We start from the raw sequence: 19,603 nt of genomic DNA, 5'->3' as shown, positions 1-19,603 counted from the left end.
AGGGTAGATTGATATTTTATTTCTGTTACAGAACTAGAGACATTCGACTACAATCATGGCAGAACTTCGGTTATTCATGTTATTTCTTGGCGTGCCTTTATAGTAATCGCAAGAAGATTGGCAGGGAGGAGAGAGAGAGAGAGAGAGAGAGAGAGAGAGAGAGAGAGAGAGAGAGAGAGAGAGAGAGAGAGAGAGAGAGAGAGAGAGAGAGAGAGAGAGAGAGAGAGAGAGAGAGAGAGAGAGAGAGAGAGAGAGAGAGAGGGGGGAGGGAGGGAGAGGGGGAAGACTAAAACGATTTTTTTTTAAGTTTCCTATAATATTATTTTTGTATGGATATATCAGGAACGTGGTGTGGTTGATTTGAATAATCAGAAAATCGAATATCCTAACTTGGTGTCAAATCATTGAAAAAAAAGACATAATTCATAAACTGCTTCAAGAAGTCAGACATCAAAGGAGAAAGACTGAAGATGATTAAGTAGACAGTGAGGTAAATTTTGAAATATATTACTAATTGTCATGGCTATTTCCATCTGAATACAGTTACTACCAAATCAGAGTGACTATAGGGTTTCTATTAGGCGGCACGATGCATGCTTTTCATATCTCACACAACGTTACAACAAACAAAATGTAGGCACTGATAATGCAGGCCCACATGAAATGTTACATTTCATCTCACTGTGAACGCAAAATAAAAGATTTTTAAAAAAATCTTTCTTGTTTCATGCGACAGCGGTGTTAACTTTTGCTCACAGTAATAACAAATGTATCATTTTATATACTTTTGTACATCAATTGTTTCCAGTGTATTTGGGCCAAACGAATAAAAATCGTCGTTTCGCAAATTAATTTTCTGCTCTGTTAGAAGAATTTATTTGTCACAGAAATTGTAGGTTTTTGCTTTGATATTTCTATATTGACCCAAGAAATTAATGTTTTGTCATATGAAATAAAAGTGACATCCTTTTATTAAATATTTTGCCTTCAAAAATAAATTATTTATAGCACAAATTTAGTTTTCGTCAGTCACCTGTGGGCCGCCGTAGGTTTGGTAGTAATACGAACCAGAATATCGCGTGACTCGATGAAAATCTTACAAAATATTGTTACATTTCACATTCTATAATTAGTCTGTAAGGTACGCCGTGACGAGACGTCCTCGCACATCGGTCAACCCTTCCCCTCCGGGTCAGAGGAGGCCGGTGAGGGCGGAACAGCACGACGTATCTTACAGCCTACATTCAAGTCTGTAAGGTACAACGCGTATGTCATGTGTGAGATGACATCAACAAAAATTCCAAATCGTGTTACAAAGAAAAGAGCAAAGAAAAGGAGACACACAAAATAAACTAACAAAAATAAATATATAAAAATAAACCAATAAACTAAACATGTGTGAGTAAATAAACTAAATAAAGTAAATAACACAAAATAAACTAACAAAAATAAATATATAAAAATAAACCAATAAACTAAACATGTGTGAGTAAAATAAAACACCATAAACATATGAATTACTTATATAGTTTTCAATAATCTATACAATGTGCGTGTACATCGAAATGTGAGCAGGCTTACTGTAACGGGTCCGGGCTGTGCAGCAGAACAGTGATCAGCATGCTCACTTCAACATTTTTGTCTTTCCAAAGATTTCAGACAAATAAATGCTGTAAGGGGCGAAAACAATAGTTCAATGTAGGAAAAAAACTAAACTATTTATTCTTAGGCCTCAGACCCCCCCCCCCCCCCCTTCTAACGAAATTGGCCAAACTTGAAAATAGCTTCAAACCGGGCAATCAAATCAGTAAGTATTATGTAGTGCTATGAATATCAAGCCAGTATGTAGAGAGTAAAAAATGGTTCGTTTGTTGACACTATACTTTGTTTTAGTGCCATGTATTTACAATATAAAACATTCTTCCATATCTCAATTTGACATTCTAAAGGAAATATTTGTATTTAGGGATACAAAACATCCATTAAAAGTAAAACCGATTTTACAGGATGAGAACTAAAATAGCTCAATACCCACCCCCAAAGTAACAGAATTTACTTTTTGTTATCCTACATTGAGCTTTTCGCCCCTTAAACTGTCCACTAACTGGCTGAAACCTTTTTCCTGACTGATGTTGGAAGACTGGATGACAGGATGTATGTTGTGCTACCGTCGTCGATCTGCTATATAAGTATGCCATCGTCTGCCTCATTGCAACTATTACTGTTTGCGGACGTCGTTTATTGAAGATGAAAATTTCAATTGATGTCAGGCAATTTGAACTGGACTCAGCATTGAATAATTGAGTATCCCGACGATTAATTATCGACAACCAACACACCATATCCCGATTTTATTAACATTGTACATTATGTATTATGTATTATGTAAAAGTAACTTTTTGAAAGAGTTTTTGGGTTCATCAACATGTATGTATGTATGTATGTATGTATGTATGTATGTATGTATGTATGTATGTATGTATGTATGTATGTATGTATGTATGTATGTATGTATGTGCGTGTGTGTGTGTGTGTGTGTGTGCGCGCGCGCGCGCGCGTGTGTGTGTGTGTGTGTGTGTGTGTGTGTGTGTGGGTGTGTGTGGGTGTGTGTGTGTGTGTGTACCGGGTATGTATGTATGTATGTATGTATGTATGTATGTATGTATGTATGTATGTATGTATGTATGTACCGGGTATGTATGTATGTATGTATGTATGTATGTATGTATGTGCTACAACAACATTCTCAATAAATTAGGTGCTTGTCATAACGTAGTTATGGGGTGGCATTAGGGGAAAGATGTATGAAAAGACTGAAATTAAATCTTTGTACTGTAGACAAAGTATTGGAGTTTGATGATTACATTTGATGTGATGATTAATGATGTATCATAGAATGTTGTCTTTTAAATATAATACAAAATATAATTGTTGTATTTCTTTGCTCATGAAGAAATGTATGTCCATCCTTTTCTGACATTATGCCCCATACACAATACGTGTAGTCTATATTTACTATATGCTTATACATACATACATACATACATACATACATACATACGTACGTACATATGTACATACATACGTACGCACGCAGATAGACATATAGTAGACAAGACAGACAGATAGACAACTGCATGGTCGACAGTTTCAGAAATATTGACAGAGTGGAACAGTCTGTACCACTATGTATAGGCGTGGTAATGCCGTGATGTAAATGTTGCCACAATCTGTGACGTTGTGGGGGATAATACGAGCGTGCACAGATTGCTCATTTGCATGCGACATCTATTTCCGATTTTGCTATTGTACAGTACAGTGTATAGGTAGCGGTACTAGCGTTCTATACGCTTGTCATCGGACGACTGTTCTGTTTGACCCTTTCCCCCGTCGACATCAACAGTCTGGTTCTGTCAGCCCAACTAAAAAAACCATGAAGAGTATAGTAAGGCTTAAACTGTTCTGCCTGAATGTCCACAATGACACGACGAGATTGTTGAAATTCTATCTGATGGTAGCAATGACTGGATTCCTCTGCGTTTTTATTGTGAAAGTTCATAGGAACCCGGACTTGATTCGATCAGTAGATCTCGACACGCTGTCATTTGACCAGCAGTTAGAGGACGATGCTCAAATATGGCAGATGGATTTGGAGGATATTATGAACGATATGGGTCTTCAAGCAACAACAGTAAGTAGAAATGTTTGTTAGTATCAATAGACTATATCACTCAATATATGCTGTTGTTTAATACATATAACATAAAATCTAAGGATAACGAACAAATGTGATTTTTTGTTGAAATAACTGCGAAGCAAATGTAAGCCCCTTATTTGAAACATGGAAAGTGACTGAAAAAACTGACTAGTCAACTAATGAATTTATTTCATATAACAATGGTGCATACAGCTCTGTATTAAATAGACCCATATTTCGTCGGGTCACCTTTCTAGGAACCATGATGCTAAATCGTGATTTGAACTTTCGTGTCAATGACTGCATCTGATTAAAAAAAATATTAGCTCTTGACACCCCAACAGAAGTAAAAGTGACAAAATAAAACAAATTCACACTGTCTGGCCTGAGTATCAATTTAGGATACCTTTTCGAAATATGAAATAAACTAGGAGTTAGTTTTCGCAATTTCTACTATTTATAATTTAACGAATGTTTTCCCCTAAACCATCATAATGACAACGTGTCCGTGAGAGTGTATGGCCAATAACGCTTTTAAACCATGAAGAAAGAAACCGAAATGTAAACAAAATGAAATAAAAAATGACCACCATAAACTTCATCTTGACATCTTAAAGTTTCACTAACAAAATTAAATGACTGCGCCGTCCCGAACCTTTCACGGGTAAAATCAGTCGCATCTTTACTTTTCTTTGAATGGATTCTTACATTTTACATGGAGGGCCTAAACATGGGGGCGTGTAATATTTCATAGATTGTTGTTTTCCAGGTCTACAGACTAAATATAACAACCTTTTGACTATATATTCCTACTTGTAAGGAGAAAAGAGTTAATATTTCTACTAGTATAGTACAGAGATTGATACATTTGTAGCAGCAGAATTCGTACGATATTTTCCTAAGAAAACGGCATTCGAAGCGATAATACGTGCCCCTGTGGGCCTAAATATACTATGCAGACGTTGACAGTGGAAATCTGTGCAACGTGGATATATGTTAATGACATATACAGCTGGTGCGTAGAATTGATCCGTTGACTATTCTATGAGGTACATACATAACAAATTGACACAATACACCATGCTAAATGCTGTCAAAATAAATTGCGGGGCTGTGATTTCCCCGCTTAGATACTTCAAATAGCCCACACATCGGTTTTTTTCGCATAGAGGTGAAAAAATTATATATTTCATTTATTGTACAATAACTGATGTTTTGCCACAGGATGTTTTGCCATATTTTTATTTTCATAGCTTGGTTTATTTGCATATTAATACGGTAACAGATCTCATTTTTATTTATTGTCTTCTTGAATAACAAATTGACTGAAAGTACTTATAGATGAGACCCATTGTATAAAATTGCCTCGACAACTCGATAATGTGACTTTTAGAAAGAAATCCAGCATAGATCATTGGCAGTGATTTTCTTACATGAATTATTTTCCTTTCTTTTTCGCTGATCAATAAATTACAATGTCAATGTTCTTTATTGCAGACCTCAAAAAGACACGTTTCTTGCTATTCATTTAGATAGGAACATCCAAGACGACAAACGAAATTTTATATCGTACGTACAAGATAATATAGTGCAACTTCAAAATAGTGATTTTCGTCAGACTCTCTCATATTTTGACAACCTAACAAGGCGGATGTCATAATTGTAAAATTAAATAACTCCCAATAATATGAAAGTTTATCATTCATGCCTTCGGAGCGGGTGGATATCCGTCCTTCCCCACGCTGGGCGGATTACCGTATGATCTTAATGAGCGAGCGCCCACATTGGGATAGTAATATATGGTGTTACGTGTAACGTGACATCTTAAAAGTGAGGGTGATAACCTTTTATTTCAAACAGTGTCAGGATCAGTAGATGAACACTTAGTTATTTGGTTCTTAACAATTAAAAACCTCATAAAAAGTAGGGTTAGTTATAATTTTAGTGGGTATTTGCCGAATACGTACCACATATGAGTGAAACACTGAGAATGTTTGCATAACGGACAACTGTAGCATAAAATGAAATGCGCACTGTACTCAGCAGTCGTAGAGGTTAACCTAATAATTAACATAATTAACATGTTCAAAATTCAAATATATCTTTTTGAAAACTTTTACTTTTACATGTTTTTGTACCTATTTAATAGCTTCTCCGAAAATTTATTTGGACATTCTTATGTACCGTGTCTTTTCTCTACGAGTGTTAGCCCTAGCACTGTTTATACATTTTAATCACTGGCGATAATCTATACGTGCTTTTCCGCCTGTATTTTCATTTATCATTTTAAGTTCGGCGGGTTTTTTTTAGAAATAAAAAAAAGACCTAATTTTATATACACTCGGACACACTCTATTTATAAGTTATGTCAGACACCAGGGGCTCGCCAATCCCCAAGCTTTTAAAAATAGAGACTAAATATTATTTTTGTCTTTTTCCTAAAAACAAGTATATGTTATCGTCTCTTGAATTTACTGATGACATAAATTTTGGCCCTTCATTTCCCGACCCGTCAGCAACTCACTCGTCCATAGATATATATTCTTTTCATTTTGTTTCCATTTACAAAGCATGGTTTAATATGTCATTCCATTTTGATAACAGCTTGGACACGTTATGAATGACTGCGGAATGCACAAAATAAAACCGAATTTATGTTGAAACAGTTTAGATGCAGGCTTTTTAGACATGACAGATGATACATAGTTGTCATGGTGACACGATATAGAAATAATGGCAGGACATCATTCAAAAAGTAGGGGATAATCTTAAATACAATACATGTGACAGCTGTACAGACCGAATTGCCTACGTCATCGACGTCACATTGATGAACAATTTGATTGGTCATTATGGTCAAAGAAAATCTACATAACCTTGGACCTTTTGGTAAATTTCAAAGGAAGTTACGAATTTCAGTGTCATTGTATTCGTTGACCTAAGAAACTATATTCATGAAGATTTCTGATTTGGAGGAAAAATGGGAAACTGACAGTTGTAATTTCAAAAGGTTCGATAACCCTTTCTCCTATGATGTACCAAGAACCCTGTATTACAGTCTGTAACTGTATGAAACACCTTCAAGACTTCATCTAAGTAAACCCCAGTAGCTGCAAAGATCCTGTACGTGGTGGATCTATTTTTTCATAATTGCGGTTCTTATTTATATTTGTATAATGTTGTCATGCTCGCCGAAATATATTATATAATTGCCACGTGATGAAACCTTACTGTTAAATAAATTTTCAGTTTACCGACCAACGATTTCATGATGCTTGTGCCAATCATTCAAACTGAAGGCCTAATGTCAAAGGTCGAGGTGACATAAATTATACCTATATTTTGGTCCATCCCCTTCAGCTGAGTACAAATCGTTGGTACAACTTGCCGTTTACTTATATCATGTTTGATGAATGCCACCTACCGAACAGGATTAGACTTAATCTTTTATTATCAAAACTGTCAATGGCACTGTGGCACAGTCAGTATTTTTACCCTATGTCAGTCTACAAGATGTATATACACATTATCACTGTAATATTTCGAAGCAAATCTGACAGTATACAGTGTAATAGAGACGGTTAAATATTAACAAACAGGCTAAGAAACAGAGTCTGGTATTTTGTCGAATGTATGGACATCCTGAAATTTAGGCCCTGACTGACATTGTTAAATCATACATGTGGACGCATTATGTGTTTTATCAGCTTTCTAACTATAATTTCAACATATTCGAATAATTTCATTCACTATATAGGGTTCTCAACAAAATGAACGTTCATTTTATCATTAAACCCTACAATAATTCATAGGCCCTACGTGTAGAGTCTATGAATAATTCAACACGTTTAAGGGGCGAGATCAATAGTTCAATTTAGGATAACAAATAAAATTCTTTTACTTTGGGAATGGGGGGGGGGGGGGGTGAGCCATTTTAGTTCTCATCCTACAAAAAAAACCGATTTTTACTTTGAATGAATCTATTTGTACCCCTAAATTCAAATATTTCTAAAAATGTCGTCAAATTGAGAAATGGAAGAATCTCCACTATGGTAAATGCATGGCACTAAAATAAAGTGTGAACAAAAGAACTATGCTTTCCTCACTACATACTGGCAGTGTATTCATAGGGCTAAATACTTCAAGATACTAATTTGAAATTGATTGTACTTTTTATTTATTTATTTATTCAGGTAAACCAACGGGCATAAAGCCCATTTACAGGCACCTTTAAACACTTGAAAACATTGTCAGTTTTAGTCATATTAGTTAGAAGGGGCGGGTTTGAGGCATAACTAAAAGAATTTTTTTGTCCTACATTGAACTATTGATCTCACACCTAAGTAGCTGGAATGGCGTAAGCAATTACATGTATTTCTAAATGTTGATTGCTTAAAAATGTATTCATGGTTTGAAATTACCTTTTAAAAAAAGAATTATATCATCTCTGGATAGATTCTGATTTTACTTGGAAGCCGTTAGTCACGCACCATATAATCACATATTTAACTTGATTTGTCGTTTTGTTAGTCAGTATGCACAGATTTGGAATGTGAGCTGTGAAGGGAGGATGATCACATGTTAGTCCATCTTCTTTAGAATGAGAGCTCCCAATGCACAATTATTTGACTGCAACTCCACGAAGATTTTCATCTGGTGCTACCGTTCCAACAACCTCGTTCTCATCTTTTTCATGTGATATATTGAGAGTTGTCAGCCAATCACCTATCCTGGCATGTATGGGGAGCCCTAAACTCATCACGTTATAAATTTACCTCCCCTCTCCATATATTCCTACTGGTCTTTAGGCTCGAGTACACCTCCCTCCTCAATACACGGTCAAGGCGATGGAATGTTAAGTTTAGGCAGGGTATCGTTGCAAGAACAAATTTACTCCTCCCCACTGAAAGTGACTTTGACTTTCTTTTCTCTTCATATAGCCTCCTTCAGACGAACTCCTCGATACCGGTGACAACATGATCACTTTCACTTTCCCACCTCAATTTTCAACCGTTTTTCAAGATGAAGGAGATGGACCCTATATTATGACAACACAATCCGCTGACAACTTGCCCATTGGATTAGAAAATGAAGAGTTTGCAAATATACAACCACAAGTAACAGAAAACCTTGATGAATTTGTAGGAGGAGGAAATCTTGATGACTTTATAGGAGGAGGAGTAGCAGGGGGAGGAGTAGGAGGAGGAATAGGGGGAGGAATAGAACATAGGGATGACACAAAAGGTGATGAGTTGCTATCACAAATTCTAGGCGAATATGCAGAAGCTGTGGAAAAAGAGGAGGAGGAGGAGGAAAGAGTAGAGCCAGAAAGGGAATTAAACCAAGACATGCTCATGGGTGGAGGTGGGCAGGATGTTAAATATGAGGGGGATGAAGGCCGATTAGTAACAGCCTTAGAGCAAACAGAAGAAGGGATACCAGAATGGTTAACAGGAGCAAACCAAGAGGGGGGTGAGGAGGAGGGACAGGAGGGAGGCGAACTCGGGGTTGAGACAGTAGCAGGTACAGATAATATGGAAGAATTGCTGCCACCATGGCTAATAGGTGGGGGAATTGAGGAAAACAAAGCGGAGCCAGAACAGACCCCAAATAATGAACAAACGCAGCATTTAATGTTACCATCACTTTTACATGAAGAAGATGGAATGAAGGAAGGAGAGGATGGTGTAGCAGGGGAGGGGGGAGGCATCATCGGGGAAGGGGCAAATGATCTAGTTGAAGGACAGGAAACTGATGAGTTTGGGCTCCCAAATATAGTAGCTGGAGAGGATATGGAACAGGGCTGGATGACAACTCCAGGTATGGAAGAAATGTACACAGCAGATGAAATAAGACTAACGTCTGCCTTTATTCCCACAATTGCACCAGAAGAAGATCTCGTGGGAGTGCCAGTTCAACAAGACATGGTAGGAGTTAACATGAGTTTGGTGAATGTAGCTGAGGGAGAAGGAGTAGTGGCTGTAGATGTAGATAACAATACACTACAAAACACAAATTTGGATGTTAGTAGTCCCCTCTCTAAAGTTTCTGTAGCTCTACCTGCCATTAAACCAGAAGATATAATTTTACCTTTCCAGGGTGATGAAGAGAACACTGGAGAACTATATCCTTTTAACATTGATGAAGGTAACGAAGATTTCAACATTGATGTTAGTAAAACAGACGAGCTAGCCTTACAACCATTTGGTCAAACAGACGAGCTAGCCTTACAACCATTTGGTCAAACAGACGAGCTAGCCTTACAACCATTTGGTCATATCCCTGATGGCCCTAAACTTCCAGATGCTCCAGTTGGTGTAGTACCACCGATTCCACAGTTGCCACTACCACCACCGCTTAATCTACCCGAAGCATTCATAATGAAAGATGGAAAGTTGCTCAGCGGTGATATACGTCCCAGGTATCTGTTCCCGATGTTCCGGCTTGGTGTTGGTGGTCCTAATTATCAATTCAACAGTTTAAAGACAGTGATTGGTTATGCAATGAAACATGACAGAACTGTTGTTCTGTCTCCTTTCTTTCCACATCACATGACGCAGATTAGCGAAAGAATTCCTTTCAATGAAACATTTGACATTAAAACGCTGAGTGAAATTGTGCCTGTTGCCAGCGTGGCACAGTTCAAGAAAGACTGTGACAATAATGCAGGAGTAGCTATTCATGGTCCTCCAAAGCTGAAGGGAAAGAGTGCAACAGACTATAATAAAGTGTATGAAACTATAAGGTTAAGGTTGGGAGTCATCTTTGGTGTCAAATTTCCAGGAATGAGTTTCGTACCAAAATCAGAAAGTGAAAGTCTGACGAAAATGGTGTCTGCCGACAAAGCTAAATGTCTGGGTATGTATTGGCCTCACAATGTAGCTGCGCTGACACCGCCTGTAGTTGAGGAAGGTAAAATGAAAGAAATAGACAATCACTTAAAGAGGTCTGCTAATATTCAAACCATTGGTAAACTCTATGTGGAAATTCTCTTCAAAGATTGTCCATTCCTCGGTATTCACTGGAGTCTAAATGAAGATCTTAAGAAAATATGGTAGGTATATCAGTGATATCACAATGATAATACAGTAGCCCTATCTAACCATGAAAAGTAGTACCCTCGACTAAAACTTGAAAAAACAGTACTCATGCCAAAATCCTGGCAAGAAATATGCCTTGAGAATTAGTACCCCCTCTAAAATCCTGAAATGGTTCCTCCCAAAACCTGAAGAGTAGTTCCTCCTCCATCTGAACCCTGAAAAATAGTAACTCCACCTAAATCCATAAAAGGTAGCACCCTTCTCATACCTCGAATTCTGAAGGTGTATCCCTTCCAAGCCCTGACAGTGCCTAGGAAGTACACCAATGAAAAGTAGACTCTCAAATATAATTTACATGCAGTTATGTACAGGTACACAGTATGATGTTATTTTATCAGTTATTCTACACGGATGAAGATCACCAAATTCATAGTTGTATAGAGAATGGTTAATTTTGCTAGATTTCCCCGTGATGATGTGATTAATAATTAGGATAAAGAAACATAAAGGTAAAGACTCGATTTCATTGTGAATGCTCAGTTGCGATTTTGATCATCATACACCTAACACTATAAGACAGTATGTGGCTTTCCTTCAGCCTGGGACAACAGCTTATTATTACCACTATACGAAAAGTCATATTTGACCATGTCTTTCCACCGGGGTAAATGTTTAGCAGAGGATGTGTAAATGTGGTGAGTATGAGACCTTTGACACCTTTGACTTAATTCACCCCGGTGATCTCTCCCCTGGGGGCTGTAAACAGTCAAAAGTATCACTTCGTCTCGTACTACCCCTAGCCCTTGACAGAGATGGCAGTTAGGTTGGTCACAGGTTGGGTAAAGGTGGGTAAATTTGACTATTCGTATAGTGTACATGTAATTACTGTTACAGTAAAAGGGGATTTAACAGATTAACACCCCCCCCCCCCCCCCCGCAAAGAAAGTAAGAATAGAAAGAAACAACAAGAATAAAAAAAAAATAATGGGCCCTTCGGTGAGGTGCAAAGGAAGAAAGGGCGTGAATTACCTCATTTACTTATATTCATTTTAAAATACATGTGTACCTGTCAGAAACTTTAATGATAATATTATTAATGAGAGAGAGAGAGAGAGAGAGAGAGAGAGAGAGAGAGAGAGAGAGAGAGAGAGAGAGAGAGAGAGAGAGAGAGAGAGAGAGAGAGAGAGAGATTCTTTGAATGCATCTTTCCACTTGAAATCAAATCAAATGTTTTTTGTACACAGGTGTGAGACAGTTTATGTAAAGGAAAGAAGACCACTATGTTATTCCAATCCACTCCCTTCACGTAACATCAGTAGTATCCTGATCAAAGTTCTAGAGAAACACCAACTTGGTTGTGCATATGCAGCATTCGCTCCAAGCACAATCCTGGTAAGTGATTATATGTTGACCAATCTGATCACGGGCAAGACTGACATGCTACATTGCGAAATAACAAAATGCGATACAGGAGTTACCATACAGAATGATTATATCCAATGACTTAAAATCTAAAATCAAGAAACTGGGTATGCTTCCCATAATTATTCTAGGAATACTCTTGTTGAAGATATAATATCGAATTCTTACCATATAAGGGGCACAACCCACTGTGTAATAACCAATTCTGCGTAGTGTATGGTATTTTGCCTTGTGTGAAGTCGCTGGCACATTTGCATGGTTGACCAGACTGTGCACAATACCAACATCCTTCTGAAATACAGCTGTTTACTTTGTTTCCTTATGTCAAAACTTGGTGATGTCCCATATAAACTGCGTGATATAGTAATATCACCAAAATCTCATTGTGAACAAAAATCACCTCCACTTTAGTTCATTGTGGGGTGGGTTATGACTCTAACGAAAACAGTATCAACCAACCATCTCTAGTTCCGGGCAAAAATGAAATTAATGGTCTCATAGCTCAAACAATCTGATTTCGAAACTTGTTTTACTTCCTATGTTGGCGTACATCGTTTATACACATCTATAGATTTCTTGTGAGCTTGCTTTCTTTAGTTGACTATCAAACACATTTGTATGTTGCCAGGCACACATGAGGGATCTGTCGTTCAACATGAAAGGAATAAAGACATTTGCCAATCTGTACGAGTTAGACACACCTTATAGTGCGATGATACGAGCTGATGAAAATCTGCTGTCATTAGTTGAACAGGAAATATGTTCAAGTAAGTAAATTTTAAGTTGATAATAATAACGAAGTGGTGGGTTTATAATGCACCTTAACCCTGCCAAAGAAAGCTAGTCTTAGCGCAGAAGTGATGACTTTTTATGGACAGGAAAGAGAAAGTGCTACAAACACACAGCAAACAGAGAATGATGAGGCTAATGTTTAAAGAGATATGCCTTGCTTGAGAGAGTGACGGAATTCGAAAGTATGTCAGTGACTCCGACTCGCTGGCAACAATTGAAAGGAAGGTTGTTCTATATATGATGTAGGGCCAACGTAAAATGAAAATCTCGTACTAAAGTGAACACGTACAAGACACAACATTTGTAGCATTTACCTTGATGGGAGGGGGTCCTTATCATTGTTTAAAACCAAATTAAAAAAAAATATGCGCAAGCTGTAAAAACAAGCGCTTCCATTCAGTCAGGTACTAGTTATCAGGAAAAAGTAATAATTTCATTAAATGTGCTATCTTTAACTTATTCTTGATTAATGATATTAATTAACGCAGGCTCTTTTGTAGCGCATATCATATGCAAACTGGAAGTTCGCGTTTGCAAAACTGATTGAGGTATTTCACATTCCAATGGTCGATATTTCTCACATGCATTACAAACGTCGTAATGGACACTAGCCCACGATTAATTTGGTATCGGATAGCACTCATTTCGGACACATTTATGGGGTGTACTGTGCATCTATCACTCATGTTTATCAAATGATATTTTGATCTATGTTAACAGGAGCGGAGCTTTTCATAGGAGTGTCCAATTCATGGTGGACATATCATATAGCCAGAGAACGCACTGCTGCAGCGAGAAAGACTTTTTACATCCATGACTTTGTGTTACCTTCTGGCAACACGAGTGGCATTAGTCAACCATTGCAACCAGGAGGTCCCCAGGTGTTACTGAGTAAACCTCAAACACCTGTCAAGCCTCCACAAAAGCCTCCCGCAAAGCCACCTGCAAAACCACCAGTTGGGAAACCAGGATCAAAACCACAAGGTCAAGGTAAACCAGGAGGTGGAACACAGTGGAAACCCCCTGGTGCACCAAATCAGTGGAAGCCTCCTAGTGGTGGCAGTCAATGGAAACCTGGTGGTGCACCGAAGCAAGGAACTCAATGGAAGCCACCAACAGGAGGCCAATGGAAACCTGGAGGTGCACCACAAAATCAGGGATATCAATGGAAACCTCCTGGTGGTGGTGCCCCTAAACAAGGAAGTGGTTGGAAACCACCACAGGGACAGGGTCAATGGAAACCTCCTGGTGGTGGTGCCCCTCAGTGGCGTCCACCAAGTGGTGGTGCTCCGAAACCAGGTGGTCAATGGAAGCCCCCTCAGAATCAATGGCGACCACCAGGTGCCCAAAATCAACCACGGCAATATGTTAATAATGGTGGTGGTGGTGGTAATTGGCCTCAGCGTTGGTAATAAGGTGTGTTATAGGTTATGGTTTTGTATGACACAATTTTACAGAGTTGGTGAGTGGTACCCAATTCTCATGTCTATCCCCTTCTCCTAACCTTGACAGTGTTGTGCCAATCATGGACAGTAATGAAGTCATTTGTTTATCAATCATATGCTATGGGTGTGAACAAGTTTTTCTCTCTCCTCTTTTACATGGGGGCAGGGGTGGTACATGGACCGGATATATGGATCATGTGTGGCTTTTTGTAGTATATATCATCATTTGACATAAAATGTAACTAGAACCCGAGGATACCACCAGTGCAACCTGGTCTGTAAATTTTGCTATCTTTACATACCAGTAATTCATATCCTGTTACTCAATTTTCCCCAATACCCAATACAAGCATAGCCTTGTCACCCAACTCGCTACTTAGCTCCTGTAGCCCTATACCCATCCCATGACACCCAATTTGCTACTGTTTTCTAGTTATAATACCCTATACCAAAGCCCTGTCCCCCAAATTCACCACCTCTCAATTCCTAGCTACGATGCCCCTGTGCCAAAGCCCTATACCAAGGCCCTGTCGCCCAAATTCACTACCCTTTCCTAGATACTGTACCCCTATACCAATGCCCTGTCACCCCAAATCACTACCAATTTCCTAGCTCATATACCCATATACCAAAGCCCTGTCACCCAAAATCACTACCCCTTCCTAGCTACCACTACACCTCTATACCAAAGCCCTGTCACCCAAATTCACCACCCCTTCCCAGCTAATATACCCCTATACCAAAGCCCTGTCTCCCAAATTCACCACCCTTTCCGAGCTCCGATATCTCTATACCAAAGCCCTGTCACCCAAATTCACTACCACTTCCTTGCTACTTTACTCCAAGCCTTGTCAGTCAGTCAGTCAGTTAGCTAGCTACCATGATAATAGAAGAGCACACAGCACATGAGTACAAGCCTATGGTAAACACATTTGAAAGAAATCATGCTTTAAATATGATACAAAACTCAGAATTGTAGAACCACGTCATTTTCATCTTTACAGTCTACATATAGTGGCAGTGCAGCTACATCGTCAATGGATAATACTTTTAGCACCTATACTAGTTTCTACTTATGAATTAAGAGACTGAAACTAGATAAATGTAATTGCAGTAAGTGCTTCATCTGAATACTCTGGGCTTGTATTTTAGTATTTTCCTCAACAAAAAAAAAAGAATTGACAAAGATTTAAATTTTTGCCACATCTCAAATTAAATCTAAACTAAAATCGCAGATACATTTCATAGTATTTTATGTCATCATTTTAAATATATATGTATATTGATAAATTTACCATTTTGAATGTCTTTATTTCTGTACATCTGTAGTCACATGTTTAGTACTGGAGAGGTTAAAAGTCACATGTAGTACTGGAGGTGAAAGGTCACACATCTGGTTCTAACAGGTAGAGGGGATCGAAGGTAGTGCAGTGTTTGTTAGTAGAAGGTTCTCCTGCCACTTCTCTGTTAGAGTGCTCTTGTACCGGTACACAGTATTTTGATTGCTTAGACCCATATTCTTTGTTAGAGATAGAGAGAACCACTTTTAAAAAATTACAGGATGCAAATCCTGATGTGATAGCTATGCTATTGTGTCCTGTTGGTACACTTTCATACTACCATTTGTCTTCATTTGGATACTTTATTGAAGGCTGTTATTACTTTCAAATTGGTAATTAAGCCTTCTGTTTACTAAGATAGACACAAACTAAAACTATTGTCGCAACAAGTTGATACAACAGTGATAAGCTAATGAATGGACAATGGTTTAATAATTATAGTCTCAGTAGGGAGGTGTCGCAGAGTTTTATTGACAGGGTTCCATGAACTTGCAGTGTACTGTTTTGGGACTTCCGATGTTTACACTATCTTGATCACAGGGGTGATAAGAATTGCACAACAGAGGAACTATCATTTCCCACTTGTATAATCTACCACATCGAAGAACAACAGATGTAGTTTGTGCCTACCTTGGGAGACCGAAGGCTTGATTACGAGTCATATCATAACAATGAAACCTTGTAATCTATAGTTACACTGTACATCATTTCATTTACCAAGTCGTTAAAAAGTTAACTGTTTTTAGAATACATGTAATTTAGGATTGTAATCATGCATGCTGAGATTTACTAAGTCATAGACATCAAAACATTACATTCAAAAGAGTAGTAAATAATACCAGTTACTTTGGAACGGTAAATTGGAAATGAATGTAACATATCAGTCAGTTTACTGCAGATCTTGATCATGCAATGAGAAACATTAATGCTGAAGACTTTAATCAAAGTGTGATAAAATTCCACAGTAGTTGGATTGAAACGTTGCATACGTTTCTAAAATTTACCTTTCTAAAGTAACCATTGAAATGTTCTATTAATCCTTGGAACCACAAACAATAAATTCTCCATTATATTCAAACTTTAAAATCAAAACTCGCCTACTTCACCACCATTTTGTAAATTAAATATAGACACATATATATATCCTTAACAAGATATTTTTCTTTTTTACAACTCAATACAGTAAAGCAATAGTTACAAACATTCATGTGTTCAAATGATGTATTTGTTTAGTGTGTGGAATTGTACCTGCTGCCTTGTTCACGCTACTCATTCAGTTTGTTGGTTGTCTTAACTATTCTTTAATTGTACTGTATTGTATTGCTATTTGAACATTAATTTGTAAAATATTTGAACAAGCTGGATATATATATATAAAACACAAATAAAGTATCGAAACATTCCGTTTTAAGTTTTGGCGAGTCTGACTTTATACTGCTCATTTCATGTTAGTGTTCACTGTACTTGCTCTGTTTGATCATAGACGTTTTCCGTGTGTGTGGTTTGATAAAACCATACAGACTGTACTCTAAGATAGATTGAAGTTACTTGCAATATTTTGTCTATTAAATGAAATGAATGAATGTGATACTATGCAGACATCATAACATTGGTGCCAGCATGTCTATGTCTAGTTGCAGTACGTTTACATTTAGACACAGTGTTGCCATCATACTGGTTTCTGCATAGTTGTGTCAAACAGAGCCAGTGAACACTAACATGAAATGGGTGGTAATACCATTGTATTGACAGTGTGAGAATGTGTGTAAATCCATGAATGTTATTTTCCAGTAGGCCTTTCCAAAATTTGCCATGGTGATAGCACTCTACTTCCTGTGTGTGTACATTGGGGGGGGGGGGGGGGGGGGGTATACACGGTATAGGTTATAGTCAGTTGATCATAGAGCACAGCTGGACTTTCCTGGACGTCTGAACAATACAAAAACATATCTGATTACACTTCTACAGAATACCAAGGGGCAAAGCTCTTAAGAAATGTTACTATGAGGTGATCATACCACCAATTAGAGCTAGGGCGCTGTATTCTCAATTTCCTCAAATTAACAGTCTGGAATGGCCTATAAGTATTGTATACTGCTGTATTTACACACACACACACACACTCATACACAGTCAAAGAAACTCATTACCAAGGTGAAAACACTGCTTTTAATAATCTCTGTCTTTTATTTTTTACAGCATGGCTTGTTCCAAAGTCCAAATAATACAGAGTCTGTAACTTTCATATAGTAAGGCGTACTACGGGACCAAGTCAATATTGATATTTTTTATACGAATATTTACTAACTATGACATCCTTTTTGTCTCTCCCTCTCTCTCTTTTTTGATTCTGAAATGAAAATTCAGATAAGTGTACTTCTTTGTTCTACTGTTCAGCAAACTAAATAGAACAGTCAAAAAATATCTTTCTCTCCAAATCTGTTAACGAAATGTATTTATTAGTAATGATGTAAACCCCCTCACTTCTTCCAATTTTTTTTTGTTTTTGTTTTTTAATTCATTAGATTTGATCTAATTAAAGGATTTACAGTATTTCATACACATCTGGTAAGGCCTGCATAATTCTCTCTTGTATGCACACAACCAAACAATGTCAATTCTCGGTCTGTGTACAAGTCAATCAAAGAAAACAAAAAACAAAAAACAAAGAGACTTAGAAACAAGGAAAAGACGTTCAAAATCCACATCTTTACACAAAAACCTCAAGGTAGCTGTACAAAAAAAGTTTCAGACACGTTGATGGAAAAAAACACTTAATTTTTATGAGTTATCTATGATATTTCATGACAGATTATCATTCAAATACTTGTTATTTTGTTCTGCATAAGTATGAATTGTAAATAAGACATTGGTATAGCTAATCCCCCTAGTTTTGAATCACAGCCACTAGTACTTGTCTCTCTACATTTCAAAATTACATTTGCGTCTTTGGATGGGCAGAACTTGTTGGGAAGAGAGAAGTGAAATAATTTCATTCGTAAAATGCACAAAATGTAAACATAGATGTATATCTATCTAATCATTACCAATCATTCCATTTGATGAATTCTCTCAGTTGAAGGTGATCACATGTCAAAAGTGTTATAAACTCATCTTTTTCTAAGGACTATGTTATTTTTTTCGAAATGTTTTCATAGAAAACCTCTTGTGTGATGTCTGTACATTCATAACTTGTTGATGTGTGGTGTTACGGCAAGACCAAATTCCAGTCTGTACATTCATATATAATAGTCGATCTTTGGAGTTAAACAAGTCTAAACTCATCTGTATGTTCAGAACTTGATGTGTCGTGTTGTAGCAAGTCTCTCTACGTCCATCACTTGATTGTTGATGTTCAAACAAGTCTAAATCCCTCCATATGTTCTATTACTTAATGTGTGATGTTTACTGAAGTCCAGATTCCCCTGCATGTTCATTAGTTGATGTTTGTTAACATTCAAATACCTCTGTATGTTCATTACTTGATGAGGTGTTTCTGAAAGTCCACATCTCTTTGTACATTCATAACTCCCATGTGTAATGTTTGTTTGAGTTGGAACACCTCTGTACGTACATTCACATCACTTGACGTGCAGTGTCTAAGCAAGTCCAAATCCCTCTGTACACTCATTGAAGGCCAACAGCATCATATGCCTCAGTTTGTCATAAGTCTCATAGGCAGGTAAGTCAAGCTGGTTGAAACTGGAAAAAATTGTGAGAAAGACCACTTATTTATTGCAAAGTACACAGGTTAAGAGATCTACTGATTAACAAATTGGACTCATTTTTGAGTATTTATAATTATTTAGGTTGCATTAAACATTTTTTGAAAACTCTAATTAAAATATATACTTCAAGCAAATACTC

General features: G+C 37.4%; 2 protein-coding genes across 2 annotated transcripts in view; one reads left to right on the top strand and one right to left on the bottom strand.

The window, feature by feature from the left end:
* Positions 1 to 3,331: 3,331 nt before the first annotated feature.
* On the top strand, positions 3,332 to 17,096 carry LOC144453764 (uncharacterized). Its single transcript, XM_078145116.1, has 5 exons — positions 3,332 to 3,691; positions 8,638 to 10,751; positions 11,982 to 12,129; positions 12,788 to 12,926; positions 13,672 to 17,096. The coding sequence occupies exons 1-5, from the start codon at positions 3,434 to 3,436 to the stop codon at positions 14,361 to 14,363; spliced, it is 3,351 nt and encodes a 1,116-aa protein (XP_078001242.1). The 5' UTR covers positions 3,332 to 3,433; the 3' UTR covers positions 14,364 to 17,096.
* A 799-nt stretch (positions 17,097 to 17,895) lies between these two features.
* Positions 17,896 to 19,603, bottom strand: part of LOC144453971 (E3 ubiquitin-protein ligase HUWE1-like) — a 69,231-nt gene continuing 67,523 nt past the window's right edge. Inside the window, exon 76 of the mRNA XM_078145348.1 lies at positions 17,896 to 19,438. Coding sequence (XP_078001474.1) covers positions 19,336 to 19,438 — 103 coding nt within the window. The 3' untranslated portion in view covers positions 17,896 to 19,335. The remainder of the gene's footprint in view (positions 19,439 to 19,603) is intronic.

This window comes from Glandiceps talaboti, chromosome 1 (assembly GCF_964340395.1).
Source record: "Glandiceps talaboti chromosome 1, keGlaTala1.1, whole genome shotgun sequence".
Lineage (NCBI taxonomy): Eukaryota > Metazoa > Hemichordata > Enteropneusta > Spengelidae > Glandiceps > Glandiceps talaboti.
This window is presented reverse-complemented; position numbering and strand designations above follow the sequence as displayed.